The sequence below is a fragment of the Montipora capricornis genome, chromosome 11 (assembly GCF_036669925.1).
Source record: "Montipora capricornis isolate CH-2021 chromosome 11, ASM3666992v2, whole genome shotgun sequence".
Taxonomy (NCBI): domain Eukaryota; kingdom Metazoa; phylum Cnidaria; class Anthozoa; order Scleractinia; family Acroporidae; genus Montipora; species Montipora capricornis.
Genome location: NC_090893.1, coordinates 34,716,214 through 34,731,213, shown reverse-complemented (window position 1 = coordinate 34,731,213; position 15,000 = coordinate 34,716,214). Strand labels below are relative to the sequence as shown.

Genomic DNA, 15,000 nt, shown 5'->3' with positions numbered 1-15,000 from the left:
CATTGTTCTTGTTCTGAAACAGAGGTTGTGCAGATTGTATTTGAAGCTTTCCTGGTAATAAAAGTCCTTAAAGAGAATCTAAAGCGTGAAATATTTTTTTTCAAGAATTACTTTCGGACCCAAAATAGCAATATTTACAGAATTCTAGAAGAAGGAAAAATATTTATGCGTTATTTGCATTTCATTTCAATTTGGAAGGGAAATAAACCTTTACCAATAAACATTGAAAAGTAAATGTATTTTGGCAGTGCTATCGGGAAATATATGAAATAATGAAATTTCAGCCATTTTGATAAATTTAGCGCAAAAAGATACAAGGAGGTCTTCTGTCCAGTGAAAGAAAGCACAAGGTCGTCCGTCGACTCATCTCGGTCATTATTTAAAGTGAAATGAGCAAAACACAATTTTGCCTAGAAAGGAATATTTAGCTAGATATATAGACAAGTGATCCGTGACTTAGAATGTATCTGCTGATCCTGTTTCACCTGGAATAATTAGATTTTCGACAAATTGTCTGCGGAAACAAATAGTATAACATTTTCATTAGATCTTAAAAACAGAAGAATAACTAGGTTTTGGAGACATATTCAGGTAAAAAAGCGGTGTCTGGTTAAAAATTTTAGATATATAAAAACGTAAGCTTTCGGCTTCTAGACTAAATCCTTTAAGAACTAAGATGTAAATGCGCGAGATGGAAACATATACAAAATGGAAGTGTGAAAAATATTGTAAAAACGATAAAAGGAAAAATGCGCTAATCTAAAAGAATAGAGTATTGTTTTGGCAAAGGCTTGGAGTTATTGTCGGCTTCAGTAGTGTTAGCGGTGTGCCAAGATTCCAAAGTTTTTTGGATTCGAAAGCTTCCCTTGTCAATTACTCTGGCATTGTTGAAATTAATAAGGTGACTCCGCTCGACTGATGCATCTCCACCTGCAATCCGTGTTTCAATAAAACGCCACAAGTCTGGTTACCCCCTTAGACCAATTGTTTCTTGTATTGGTTCTGCCCTCTACAGTACATCCAAATTTCTTATTGACATTTTGGCACCCATCCAGAATCGTAATGCCAACTGTTTTCTTAATTCTTCTGAATTTGCCAAAGACATGGCAAACATGGAGATACTGGACGATGGAATAATGGTTTCGTTCGACGTTCTTTCCCTATTTCCAGCCATCCCAGTCCAGAAAGCCTGTGCTTATATCCTTAACAAATTAGAGGATGATGATACTTTACAGTCAACCTCACTACTGATGATGTTATCTCGCCGCTGGAATTCGTTCTTTTTAACAGTTTTTTTCGTCTATAATGATTGTTTCTACAAACAAATACATGGTTGTGCCATAGGAAGCCTGGTTAGTCCTGTCGTCGCGAACCTTTGTATGGAGGGTATCGAAGAATTAGCCATATCATCCATGAGAGTTCCCCCCAAAACCTGGAAAAGATATGCTGATGACAGTTTTGTCGTCATCAAGAAAGACTGCGTACCTGAATTCCACGATAAATTAAACTCTATAGACCCCATGATTTCCATTATGGTGGAAAAAGAGAGCCTTCATCAAATCTCGTTTCTAGATACCCTAGTCTGCGGGAAGACTGGTTTCATTGTCATTACGTCTTTCGTAAACCAACGCACACAGACAGATATTTGGACTTCAATTCCCATCATGAAAAAAAACACAAAATAAGTACTGGGCCTACCCTCCTAAACCGTGCTCGTAATCTACAGAATACTTTGGAAGGGAAATCGTCTGAAGTTGATCACGTCACTAACCGTTCTTGCCAACGGCTATCCACCTGCCGTCATCTCTAACATAAAGAAAAACCTTCCCCGGAACTTATACCTTCACCGGAAGAATTGCTGTGTTTGTTTTTCAATCTGATTGAAAATAAATCCACCACTATGGCCTGCCTTCCTTATGTTCGTGGTCTCACACGTCTTCTTCGAAAGAATGGAATTAACGTTGTTACCAGACCTCACAAGACTTTACAACAAGAATTCCCATCCCCCAAGTTTAGGCCTCCTACTGAACTTCAGACCAATGTGGTGTATAAAATCCCTTGCGCGATTTTTCCTGGAGCTACATTGGTGAGATTGGAAGTTATTTTTCAACGAGGAAATGTATTTATCATGGGTTACGTAACCTCCCTTGGGTGTTATGTGACACTTTGTCACAATGGTTCATTAGCGGGGTGTCGGTATATATACTGCGTTGTCTTCATTTATATTCATTCGAGTCATACGATCGCCTCTTCACCCTCTAAATTAAATACCCAATGACTAAGTTCGATTAGTATTTTCTAGTATTGAATTGTTGTTTTGTATCTACTAGCTTATATTCAGATTGTTGTAAGCTTATGCTATACACTACGCGTTTTTGTTTGATTGTATTTCAGTTTTTGTTATTTTGCGCAGACATTGTTGATAACTCTAGACAGTTTTGATTTACAAGACATAATAAAGAGGGTTATACACGGCTCGTGTTGACACACCCCATAAGTGGTTGCTTATTACATGATAAATGTTTTATATTCGGTTGAGCGGGGCAGCGAATTAGAATATAAAAAGAAACACATTCGAAATGTAAAACTAGTATGTAAAACTGGCTCTAACATTGCAGCTCACGCTTGGCGTAACAATCACTCTATTGATTTCAACAATGCCAGAGTAATTGACAAGGGAAACCTCGGAATCCGAAAAGCTTTGGAATCTTGGCACACCGCTAACACTAATGAAGCCGACAATAACTCCAAGCCTTTGCCAAAACAATAGCCCATTCTTTTAGATTAGCGCATTTTTTCCCTTTTATCTTTTTTACAAATTTTTTCACACTTTCATTTTGCATATATTTCCATCTCGTGCAATTACATCTTAGTTTTTAAATGATTTAGTCTGGAAGCCGAAAGCTTACGTTTTTAAATATGAAATTTTTAATCAGAGAATGCTTTTTCACCTGAATATAAGATTTTTACTTGTTATTATAAGAAACTTTCATGATAGCTTCTTGGAGAATCTTTGATTCTCCTGGCCCAAGACAATAACACAGCAACAAAAATCGGCCACAGTTCGCAACAAAAGCCACTGCGCTGTTACGTTCCTGCAGAGGTTAGCGAATTCAGGGTTGGGAAGCCTTCACTGAGAGAAGGAAATCCCTCCCGTCAAAGTTGTCGAAGTACCTTTGAAGAAATTAGAAGGGGGCACTTTTTTTTCCCAACGTTGGCCTCGTATGCTAAGCACTTAGTACATGTTAACAGGTATATCTATTAGAGTGTAAGTAATTTTAAGCACTGTCCTCATTTCCATACATGTAATCTATCGGAGTGTTAACCTAAGTGATGGAAATGGACCTACGGCACAAAGACAGAGAAAAAATCCAGCAACAGCGGGAATTGAACTATACCCACTACCTCCTGATTAGATCACTGTTCAACGACTGAGCTACAAGGTCAAAAGGGAGCATGCCTTGAAAAAATCACATACATGTTATGTTAGTGAGAGGGGGAACGCTTTTTGGAATGTTAACCAAGTCTTGAAGGGTGCTGGGGGCTGGGGTTTTTCAGTTTTTCCAAGGTGACCTTGGAAACTGAAAAACTGAGGAAGAAAAAAAAAAAGACGAGAATGGAATGGGATGTTCGAAGTTTCCTTAGGAAGAAAAAATGATCAATTGTTGATGAACTAGCTAATGGAGATGAAGAGATCCAAACAGCAACAAGCACGAGAGTCAAATAAGAGGAATGAAACCAACACTGCAGTAATAAAGAAGATGAGCGGATGGACCATACACAGACATCTTATGTTGAAGAAAACGATGAAACAAAGTCACCATGTTTGCTGAGACTGCCTTCAGTTCAAGAGATGATGAAGAGGGCAATGCTGTTCAGTCTACAGTGCGAACTACAAATTAGATCAAGGAGGAGGGCTACCCACTATTTGCGTTGAATATGGTGAGGTGAAATTCACTTGTACCGTATGGGACTCAGTTAAGATCTACCACGGCGACGTCGACGAAAACGTCTCCGCAAAATATGATTTGGCACTATCGTAAGTCTTTCGCTATTGTTTCATCTCGTTCAAGTCGTACAATGTTATAGCTAAGCATCTGAAAGATAAATTGGAACGAGCATTTACTGACGAAGTAAAAGTAGAAAATGAAAGTTTCACATTTGTGTGCTCATGTTGTCGTGAAATCTCAAATTTGATTATTTCACGTCGTTGTTAGGCAGAGTAGCGCACAAATGGAGCGTTTTCACTCACTTGACCAGCAGCCATATTGGATTACTGAAATAAATGAAAGTATTTGCATAAAAATGGTATTCAGTTTCCGGAGGATTAGTTTGGTACACCATCATGACCGCCATTCCTTTGTTTTGGAACACCAACATGGCCGCCGTAACGTCATGTGAAAACGCTCTACATGCTTAAATGTGTGCAGCACGTACAGCACGATTGTTTCACTTTCATCCAATAATCTTCTAGTTTTGTGACGTTATCGTTGCCGTCGCCATCTTCGACGGCAAAGATCGCCAACGTCTCTATTCACGTGGTTGAGGCAGGAGTCTTTATCTTCCTTTTTACTTTTTGGATCGGGCGTTTTGACAAACCTAGTTATTAATTTATGCGAAATTGTAAATGCGATATCTACAGCACTGATTGGCTAACCGTAACCAGGGAAACGACGTATTCCCCGAAAGTGTTTCAAAAAATATCTAGCTCTGTCAAAGCGCCCGATCAAGAATGCAATTCGGAGGACGCTAGGCTTCTACTGATGGGCTCCTGGTTGAGGGTTACTTAACTAACTTTATGCAGGGGGATTTGGGGACGTTTTATATTCAGGTGCATTTCCTTGACGTCCTGGGCAACTTTAAATTCCAAATGTTACGTGCTTTGAGAACGTCAACACAATGCGATAGTTTATCAGTTTTCTGGCAGCGTTTTCGATATCATATCTTATATCCGATGTCTTAATTTAGAACTGGCACATGCAGTTCATACATCGACTGAAATTCTGATCTCAAATTACCTGCGCAGGAAAACTCACCCAGGATAGCCTAACTTCGCGAATCCCCACAGAAACGACTTTCAAGGTCCAATCAAGAAGACAAAAAAACACCAGGTGTGCATATCAAGAGAGCAAGAGAGTTGAAGGAGTGAATTGTGAAGAACATATAGAGAGTCTCCGGTAGTCGCGATACTGAAGAAGTAAGATCTCAGAGCACAGCATCAGCATTTACACTGATGTGCATGAACAGCATGTCACACTCATTCATTTGCACACCTGACAAAGCAGATTTCATCCAAGCGAATCACCAGAAAGCTAATAGAAAACAGTTGCCATCACAAGTTATATATTTCATTGCCAAAGAGCAAAACTTGCTACTATGACGAAATGGATAATACTACTACACATTTGTTGAACGCTTGTCCACACAACATCACTTTGTGTGATTTTTTCAGGAGGAATGTTTCCTCTGAGGAAAAAGACTACGCGACGTTGATGAAAACTTCATTTGGGGTAATCGCTAGTTTAGCCTTTTTCGGCAACTTGCTGCTATGCTTGGTGATATTCATAAAAAGGACGATGTTGCATAAGCCATACAATGTTCTCATTTGCAGTCTGGCAATAACTGATATGCTAACAGGTATGAGAATCGGTTCAGAGCTTGATTACTCAACGACGAGAAGCAGAACATGATAAAAATGGTTTGATAGAACATAGCAATTGATCTGGCAAACAACGAAAAGAAAGTTCACGAGATGACCTCACGGCGACACATTCAGTTTTAAATTCTTAATTTCAGTCTTAATTTCAATTAACGCTTTGAACACAAGTTCAGTTTTCTGGAAGGTAGACAATAATTGTACAAGGTTAACTAGTTGCAATAATTGAGAATTATTTATAAATCCACACGATATCCACATGGTCGTCGTTCAATGGTTTGTCCTTTCAACCTTTGTAATACTTCAAGATAATTAATTCTCATTTAAATTGCCGTCTTTTCAAAGAAAGTACAAATGCCATAAAGCCAGAGAACAATGCTAATAAAATAAAGATAAGGGTATCATTAAGAACTCATTTTCGCTCAAGAAAGGTATTAAGGTTTTGAATTGCTTTTACTCCTATTTATTTTCCGTCTCTAAATGTTGCGACAATTGTCACCTTGGTTGTCACCTTTTTTGGTAGAGAGTTTGTTCAGTCTGGTTCAACTCTGCAGGTGATTATATAATAGCTGCATACGAAATATACATACTTCTTTCCAAGCAACTTTTTTGTCGGACTTTAACGATTGGTTTTGCACAATGAAGTCACTTTTCATAACATAAGACGCATCTGAATGCCTTACTCAGTTACTGCAGTGATCATGACATGCTGATCTTTTCAGTCTAAATTACGCTCATGAAAAGTTTACATGATCACTCAGGTCGATCAAGCTCTACGCCCGTTGATGATGATAAAGACTCTACGTCATTGCCTTTCCTGTTTTGTATAATGCGCGAATCACTGAAAAGCAAAAGTTAAAATACAAGAGCACGAGTAATGCTGTCGGTTTTTGCTGTTGTTTTTGACAATAATGGTCATGATGATGATGATGATGATGACAAAGACTCGTGTGAAAACTCTTACTTGTTATTATTAGTTATTTATAAGTGCACCTATGAGCTTGAAAATTCGCAAGCTCAATAAAATCAGGAATCATAACTGACTAACCTGTTATGACAAATAACATGTTCATGCTTAATCGTAAGACTCCGTGAAAACGAACAGTCAGTTGTTAAGATATCCCTACGCTATCGCACACGCGTTACGAGTGGTCTCTCGGGAGATATTAGGGACTTAAACATCTGGGTACCAGGGGTGGGTACGTTGAAACAGGCAAAGATCTCTGAAAAGGAAACGAGGACTGTTATATCGATATGTGTTTGAAGAAATCACAAAAGCTCTTGTACGTCCTCCTGCAGAAGGCTCTGTGAACAAAATAAGAGTTTCTAATTTTGTACGTGGGGTGCATTAGTTTACAGAGTCTTTCAGCCCTTAGATTCGTGAGATTCCGGCGAGTGCTGATCCACATTTCTTAATGCTCGGGAAACTTTTATATTGTATAAAAATTGCTTGTCTGTCAAACCTTCATAGAAATTTCTGGCTATCCAGTGTTCTTTATTTTATTTTTTATTTTGGTGGGAGGGGGGGGGGATGGGATTTGTTTGAAAATAAAAGCATATTGAAAGTATCAGTATAAAAGGAAAGGAAAGGAAAGGAAAGGAACTTTATTTAAATGTCTAGTCGTTCTAGCCCTGGAGCACTAATTGGAGACACTGCAAACTGAAATTAACAATCAACGTCAATCAAGCCAAATATTTTTTTTAGGAGAGGGGAAAACCGGAGTACCCGGAGAAAAACCTCTCGGTGTAGAGAAGAGAATCATCAAACTCAATCCACATATGACGAGTCTGGGAATCGAACCCAGGCCACATTGGTGGGAGGCGAGTGTTCTCACCACCGCACCATCCCTGCACCCCCAGTATTTATAGCTAGCAAAGGCACGAGTCTGTTTCAACGAGTCTGTTTCACTGCCATATGCCACTTCCTTGAGCCATTTTAAACCAAAGACTTAAGTGCACAGAAAAGTTGCGAATATATGCTAACACTTTTAACCGTTTTCAAGACTACTTGAAATCGCTGAAAAACACAGCTTCTCAGGAGTTGCCACGCCTATTACACATGATGTAGGCAGCCATCCCACCGTTCCACCTAATGATAATGTACTATCTTAAATTTTCTCGGTGACGCATTTGCTACGCGTTATACCACTGATCCGATGGTATGTACGTAACGAAAATATTGTCTCAGATCTCGCTAGTCAATAAAACTGACACCTAAATTATACGATAATCACCTTAACTTATCAGTATATATGGTGACCCAAAGAATGAGACATGTCAGTGTGTGTATGTACGGCTACAGCCGGATTACTTGATTAGTTCAATACGCATCAAAGTCAAGTCAAAAATGACTTTTTTAGAGTTGTTTAGACCGTTTCAACCCAGCTTCAGACTTTTTAATCATCATGTATTTTTTTGTATCTTGACAGGGATATTTCTTGTCGCTACACCAGACTATGTTATTGACAGGAAGAGCTTTCCATACCCCTCTGGGCTTGCTGGAGAGATCTTCTGTCGTCTCATTGGCTCCACCTATATCCTATTTATTTTTGGAAAGGCATCCACGTTGACCATAATGTGCTTGGCAATTGATCGCTGGTACTCGATTGTCAAGCCTATACGCTACAAAACTACGTTTAGCAAGCGGCGTTTGTACCTTTACATAACTTTAATTTGGACCTCTGCCGCCATCACACAGATTAACGAGCTTTTTATCACAGTAGTTGAACATGATCTTTGTACCTTCAAAACACCTTTTTATGGTGAAAAGGCCGAGCGAATTTTCATTGTCATTCACGTGATCATCACATTCTACATTCCGAGTATAGTAACGTGGCTGACATTTGGACATATCTGGATACGCATGCGTCAGCCAAATATCCGGCGTCACTTAAACAACAACAAAGCAACAAAGCGACTTCTGCGCATGTGCGCCTTGGCTGCCTTCTTTTTAACTATGTCCTGGTTACCAACAGAAACATTCTTTATTCTATATAAGTTTGAAATTCTAAGGCTTCCTTTTGAATTTTACTTGTTTACAAGTATCTTGGCAATGTCGAACTCTTGCTTCAATCCCATAATTTATTGCCTTAGCAATAGGGAATACCGGAAGGAATTTCGCCGACTTCTCTGCTGCATAAATTTGGACCGTTCAAAAAGCAGAGGAAAGTACGTAGATGCCATAACGAGGCGAAGGCTGCGTAACTCGTCTTATTCTTTCTCGCTTGACCCTGTTGCAGATTCAAACATTAAGTGCGTTGATGATGGAGCTTATACTCTGAGTCTGCGAATGTTGGAAACTATGACTTCGTTTAGTGATATTTCCTGTGCTAAAACCAGTAACACTGTTAAAAAAAACCGAGCACAAAACAGTCCGTGACGCTAATACTGAGAAATTCCTAATTATGACTTGGACCAACTACTTCTAAATAAATTTAGAGTTAACACTGAACAGTCTTCATTTGGGAGAGGGGATTGGGGTATGTAAATTGTCGCAAATGATTATCCATAAATCTCATCTAATTTACGGATTGTGTTGCCAATATATTTCAGCTCATTAACAATAAATCACAGAATATAACATTGGGTTTCTGTTAGCTTTTATACAGTAGAAGAGCGATCAGTGCTTTATTTTTTATTTGAAATCGATAAAAAAGAAAGGGAGAAAAGACATATGGTAGAGACATTTTCCCTTGCGTACACTTGAGGCCCGGGGAACGGGCTTCAACATTTGCTTCAACATTCGTCTCCCCCTCCCCCCCCCCCCCCCTTCCCAACCACCCCTTTCAACAGTGCGTTTAAACTTTGCTTCAACAATCACTGAACATTTTTGAATGAAGTCATTTGCCAACCTCTCTCAACGTTGTTAGGTATTAGCGTGCACACTAATCGTCAGTCCATGTCCGTATCTCTATAGTAACAAGTCCATATCCATAGTAACAACCGAGTTTCTTGCACAGCATCTGAACTGTGAACCAGAGTGCACAAGTGACTCCATTAAGCCTCATTTTACTCAGCTTTTTAATACGTTTAGAAGACATTTCAATTTGTTCGAGCAATTTTAATCCTTTCAGCATAGGCTGAAATCATTCAGCCTACGCATTTAATGCCCTTTAATGCGCTCGGGGTGTGTTTTTGAACTTTGTTTTTTCTAACATGTTAATTGAGGCTGTCTTTAGTTTTAATAATTAATTTTTTTTTCAGATTACTTTTCTTCCCTTTTCTTGAAGAACTTTACTCAAACAAGTATTTTGGACGTAGCAGGTACAAATGAATGGACTTGGTTACGACGCGAAATATGGTAAAAACGACCTAAAGACAACCCTTTTTGTGTTTTCATCAATCTACAGGTATATAGTTTTCTCACTCATGGAGTGCTCAAGCAGGTTTGCTAAAAGCTTGGTGTATTTTGTTTCAAAGGGTTCTAAAAGCGTGCAGTGATTTTTGATGAGATCCAGTAGTTTATTCCTGTTTGCCGCAGACTGAATCGTGCAATATGCTAACCTTCTTCATATTCGATTCACTGTCTTCTGTCGGATTCAAGAAAGTCGCCGTTGAAAGCATCAAATAGTGTCTTGACTGCATTTTCCGATAGAAAAAACAGAACTAATACATAAGAGTTACACGAGGAAATGGGCGAGAGGGGAACTGGTGTCAACATGGCATATGGTATCATTGCAGTTCTATCTGTGGCGTGCAATCTTCTCTTTTGTTTAGCTATGGCCGCTGGAAGACGAAGAAGCTTGAAGACAACTTATGATCGGCTGATATTCAGCTTGGCAATTGCCGATATCCTGACAGGCAAGATAACATTCGTTTTGGTATTAAGTGTTCCTTTAAGCTAAGGCCCGTTTCAAACGTCGAACTTTTCATGTGCCGAATCTAATGCAAACGAGACAAATCTATTGTTTTCGCTCATTTGCATTAGATTCGGCACATGGAAAGTTCGACGTTTGAAACGGGCCTAAGTGATTTTAGAAACCAGATAATTCTAAGACAAATATACCTTTTTTTCAGAAAATACCGATTGGCAATTTACTAACAAACAAACACAAAGACTGGTTTATTAAAATACATCGCAGTTAAAAATTACTCTTACAGAACGATAATAATTTTCTTAACCTTTATAAACCAGTCTTTTTTTGTTTGTTTGTTGCTAATTTAAAATTGGCGATCGCTATTTTCTCAAAAAAGACATGCATTTGTCTTAGTATTATCTGGTTTCTAAAATCGAATAAGTGAATATGAAAACCTCATAAACCACAATGAAGTATTAAACCGGAATAGAAAAGCGGGGCTTAATTAGGCAGTATTAGTTTTTAAACGTTCAATCCTCAGGTTGGGGTAATCGTTCTCTCTTCGTAGAGGAAAAGTAAATTGTACCTTGGTTAACATCATAGTCCTTTGAGTGAACATAAAATCGTTTCAATTATTTGTCTTAAGTATAATTTACTGGAAGTGATTATAGGCCTTTTCTCCCAGGATTTAGCTTTAAGTTTTATTTATCGCAGCTAAGAGTTTTAGACAGTGTGGTTGTCACTTATTGTAGGTATAAACATCGTTAACTCTGCCCCGTTTACTGGGGATAACACTCTAACGATTGAGACTCAATCAGTCAAGTCGACCGACCTTTACTATTTTATTCTTCTCGCGCCAGTCTTCCCTCAGTTACAACGGGTGTGTAAAGAGCTATTCTAAAAACTCTAAGCGATACTGTATTCTCTACATTGTAATTGGCCGAGCACTTAAGGTCATTCAAGGTTGCGTCAATCATGGACCAATAATTATCTGGAAATCATAAATCTATGCCTATTTGTCTTGAAACCACATGCCAATTAGAATTTCTGAAAGCGGGGGTACACCCAAAAAACAAGATATTTTTCAACAATTTTTCCCATGCAAGGTTTTATTCCAACCTATGGGAAACTATACATTTCTGGAAAGATTATGAACCAAAAAATTTGTAAAAAAATAATTCATGCCATAACAGCTAATTGTAAGCTGATACCTAACACTCAATTGTACCACCTGCTGGGCAATAAGAAGGCTTACTTAAGAAAATATATCTCCCGTTAGAATTAATGAAAATGAACCATTTTTTTATCATTATAAAGAAGACTTATAAGTCATTGTTTTAACTATAGAGATTTCCGAAATTCTAAAAACATGAAAAATGATGACTCATAAAATTTGAAACAAAAAATCTCAAATATGTTACATCTAATAACTTCAAGCAACTATGCATCATATGAAAAATTTCTATGCTTAAAACACACACCTAATTGAGACCAAGAAGCCCTGAAAATTTCAGATCAGTTGGATAAATTGTTCTTCAGATATCTTTTCTTGAATACTAAAGACATACGTTTGGAGAAAAATGACTTCAAAGTTTAAGTTTAATGGGAAAAGTTCATTTTCACGTAAGCTTATGCCTTAATTGTGTCCCTTTTGCTAATATTTTTGCGCGAGGAGTTCCTACAATCATTTTAGAAGCCTCCTGCTTCGTAAGTCACTCCTTCAGCTTGCCTGAGAGCTTCTTCCCGACGAGTGCGCAGAAGCTGCTCTCCTTGACGACGTTTGTTTTCTTTTGCACTCTCTTGCAAATCTGACTTTCTCTGTCTTTTGTTGTCTTTGGCATTAGGAGCATATCTTGTTGATGTTCCACCAGGGATTGAAAGTCTCTCCATGATTCATGCTAGTAGTTCCACTGTGGTAATGGCAGACTGCTGATGCCACTGCACACCTTACCATTTTCACACTATGGTGCTTGCGTTTGGGGCATCGTACCCATACCATAGCGTTCACACACTCGTTAGGATTTTGTGTTGTCCCTAGCACACATCTTTCCAGCAGTTTTGCATCACTTAGTGTCATAGAAGTAGGGCGAAGGACCGTCAAGAAAGACCTCTGGTAAGGAGTCATCATCCTTGTAAGTTGAAGTGCCAGTTGCTTCATCCTGCTGCCATTTGCAACATTGCTACTCTCCTGGAGGACAGAAGTGGGGTTGTTTCGTTGGGGCTGGCTTCACACCATAATGAAGAATTGCAATTATGTTTTTCTTCATGGAAAAAAATGCAACATCCACCTCTCTTTTTGTTGGGTTACACTTTTTAATAGTGTTCTGGCGAATTGCAAGACCATAGTATCTTTGCAGCTGCCTTAATTTCCCCTCGGGTATCCGCCCACGACCCCCAATTGGTTGACCATCAGAACGTTTCCTTTTGTTCTTGCCTTGAGGTTAAGCAAGTGTTTCCCCATTCTTTTTTTTAACGTGCCCCTCACATTCCAAATTTTCCATTTTAATCTCGCCATAAATATTTTCAATAGAATTGAACGTTTTACCGTCTGCATTACTTACCATCCACTTATAGGTGAGATTGTGACGTTCAATCAACCTACCCCACAATGGCTCCTTCACTCTCCATGGTTGGAGAACTACCAGCAAAGTTAATGTCACACTCATGTTGTAACAGCCATTCGTCAAACTCTTCATCACTGCACTTTCCTCTCTTTAATGTACATTTCAGACATGATTTGGACAGCACATAGAAATCCAAAACTTCACCAGTGTCTACCGAGATGGCGCAGACTACACCAGTCAATGACGTAAACCCTCGTTTAGCCCATGTGCCATCAAAACTGACAGCATCAAGGATATCATTCTCATCTTTGTCAGGGTTTTCATGGTTTTCAGCATTAAAACAAATTACCTTCATTATTTTCAACTCATGGCTGCCATCCCTTCTGATTTGAAAAAGAAAGCCAGGTCAGCTGAAGTACCTTCGCATAAAAAGCTATTAAATTCAACTACAGTATCTCTGTTTCCTGAAATTACACCCGTAGATCTAGCAAACATGCGCTGATGCAGTGACACAGTAAACACGAAGATCGGATCTCCTTATGGGTCAGCGAGGATAAAATGAAAAATCATGCAATGAACAAAGAGATTTATCGTGCCCTGTGCAATAAATACAGACAACTTATTGAAGATGACAAGAATAAGTACTACACAGGTAAAGTCGGTGATTCTTCCAGTTACTGAGAATTGTGTCATCTCTTGCCGCTTGCATTAATTTTTGTTAATTGCCACCTATATACTGACTAAATTCGGTTTTATGATTTTAATTCGTTGAAGATACAAAGGAGTTGCAGGGATGGCGCTGTCATGAGAGCCTCAGCTACCTCCCAACAATATTAATGACGAAACGTAATCTATGATTTGATATCTATACCAAGTCCCCAATTAGTGTCTAATGCTAAGTATACTTGACACTTAAATAAAGTGCATTATTATTTTTTAGTTCATTAAGACCGCATGCTTTATCATCAAATGAAAATGTTTTGCTTTGTTGCCAAAGTGTATAGATTTAGCCAAGCCTAAAAGCGGAGCTCCCTGTTTATTTATTCTTACTACCTATAGGGTTGTGTTTTGATTGTTGTGCAAATTTTGACAGAGAATATTAAATTATGAAAAAATATCTACGGATAGATCGTTAAAAAATCTCTATTTTTAGCGGTTATTTGAACATTAAAGATGCAACGCTTGACGAGAAATAATATTTTTGTTAATATTTGAAAGAAGAAAAATTTCGCGGGAATCGGGACGCGGTGAAAATGAGCTAACCCAAAAACATTCAGATAGTAACAAACTTCATATTTATTAACCATTTCTTCTGCTTTTGTGCTTGTCAGTATTATTTCCGATAAAGTCTGTTTTTGTAACTCATAGATGTTTAGATTTTCAGTTTCATGGCCGCTCAACCTCGCGATTGTGTAAATAGTTCACCCTGAAGTCAAAATAGATACGTTTCTCAGGAACTCGACAAAGAAGGCTTCTTGACCCCACAGATGAAATTTAAATATTCATTTAAGTATTACAACAAAATTAAAAAAACAAAGACGGAATTGTCTTGGCTAAAAAGTACTTTGTTTTACTCTGAAAACGACGAACGATTGACATTCTTTCTCGTAGTTCATTCAGTTGACGCAAGGTGATCACGCACACCCTTATGGTTGCCTAGCATGTGATCAATTTCTTCCTTTTGACAAAACATCATGACCTTTTCCTAACCGTAAAAGGTGTTTTTACGATCGATTGTAATCTTTCGTTGAGAATTCGATTCAGATTTATATATAAAAACTATGTTATTTTTTTTCTTCATCTGTCTTTTGGGTTGTCTTTTTCTGTTAACTCCTACGGTACTTTTTGGTGCAAACGTAAATCCAATGTTTTGACCTGTCATCAGATTAGACTAACAAGAAGAGGAACTATGAAGCGGAAACAACATCTTCAGTCCTTTCTTAGTGTGTGCAATAAACGTTTGCTTAGTGCAACTGCAAGACAT

The 15,000-nt window shown here is 38.3% G+C and overlaps 1 protein-coding gene across 1 annotated transcript; it reads left to right on the top strand.

Annotated features, from left to right (window-relative positions):
• The first annotated feature begins 5,384 nt into the window (after positions 1 to 5,384).
• Positions 5,385 to 9,035, top strand: LOC138023418 (QRFP-like peptide receptor). The gene is made up of 2 exons (XM_068870422.1): positions 5,385 to 5,637; positions 8,086 to 9,035. The coding sequence occupies exons 1-2, from the start codon at positions 5,385 to 5,387 to the stop codon at positions 9,033 to 9,035; spliced, it is 1,203 nt and encodes a 400-aa protein (XP_068726523.1).
• The last annotated feature ends 5,965 nt before the right edge of the window (positions 9,036 to 15,000 follow it).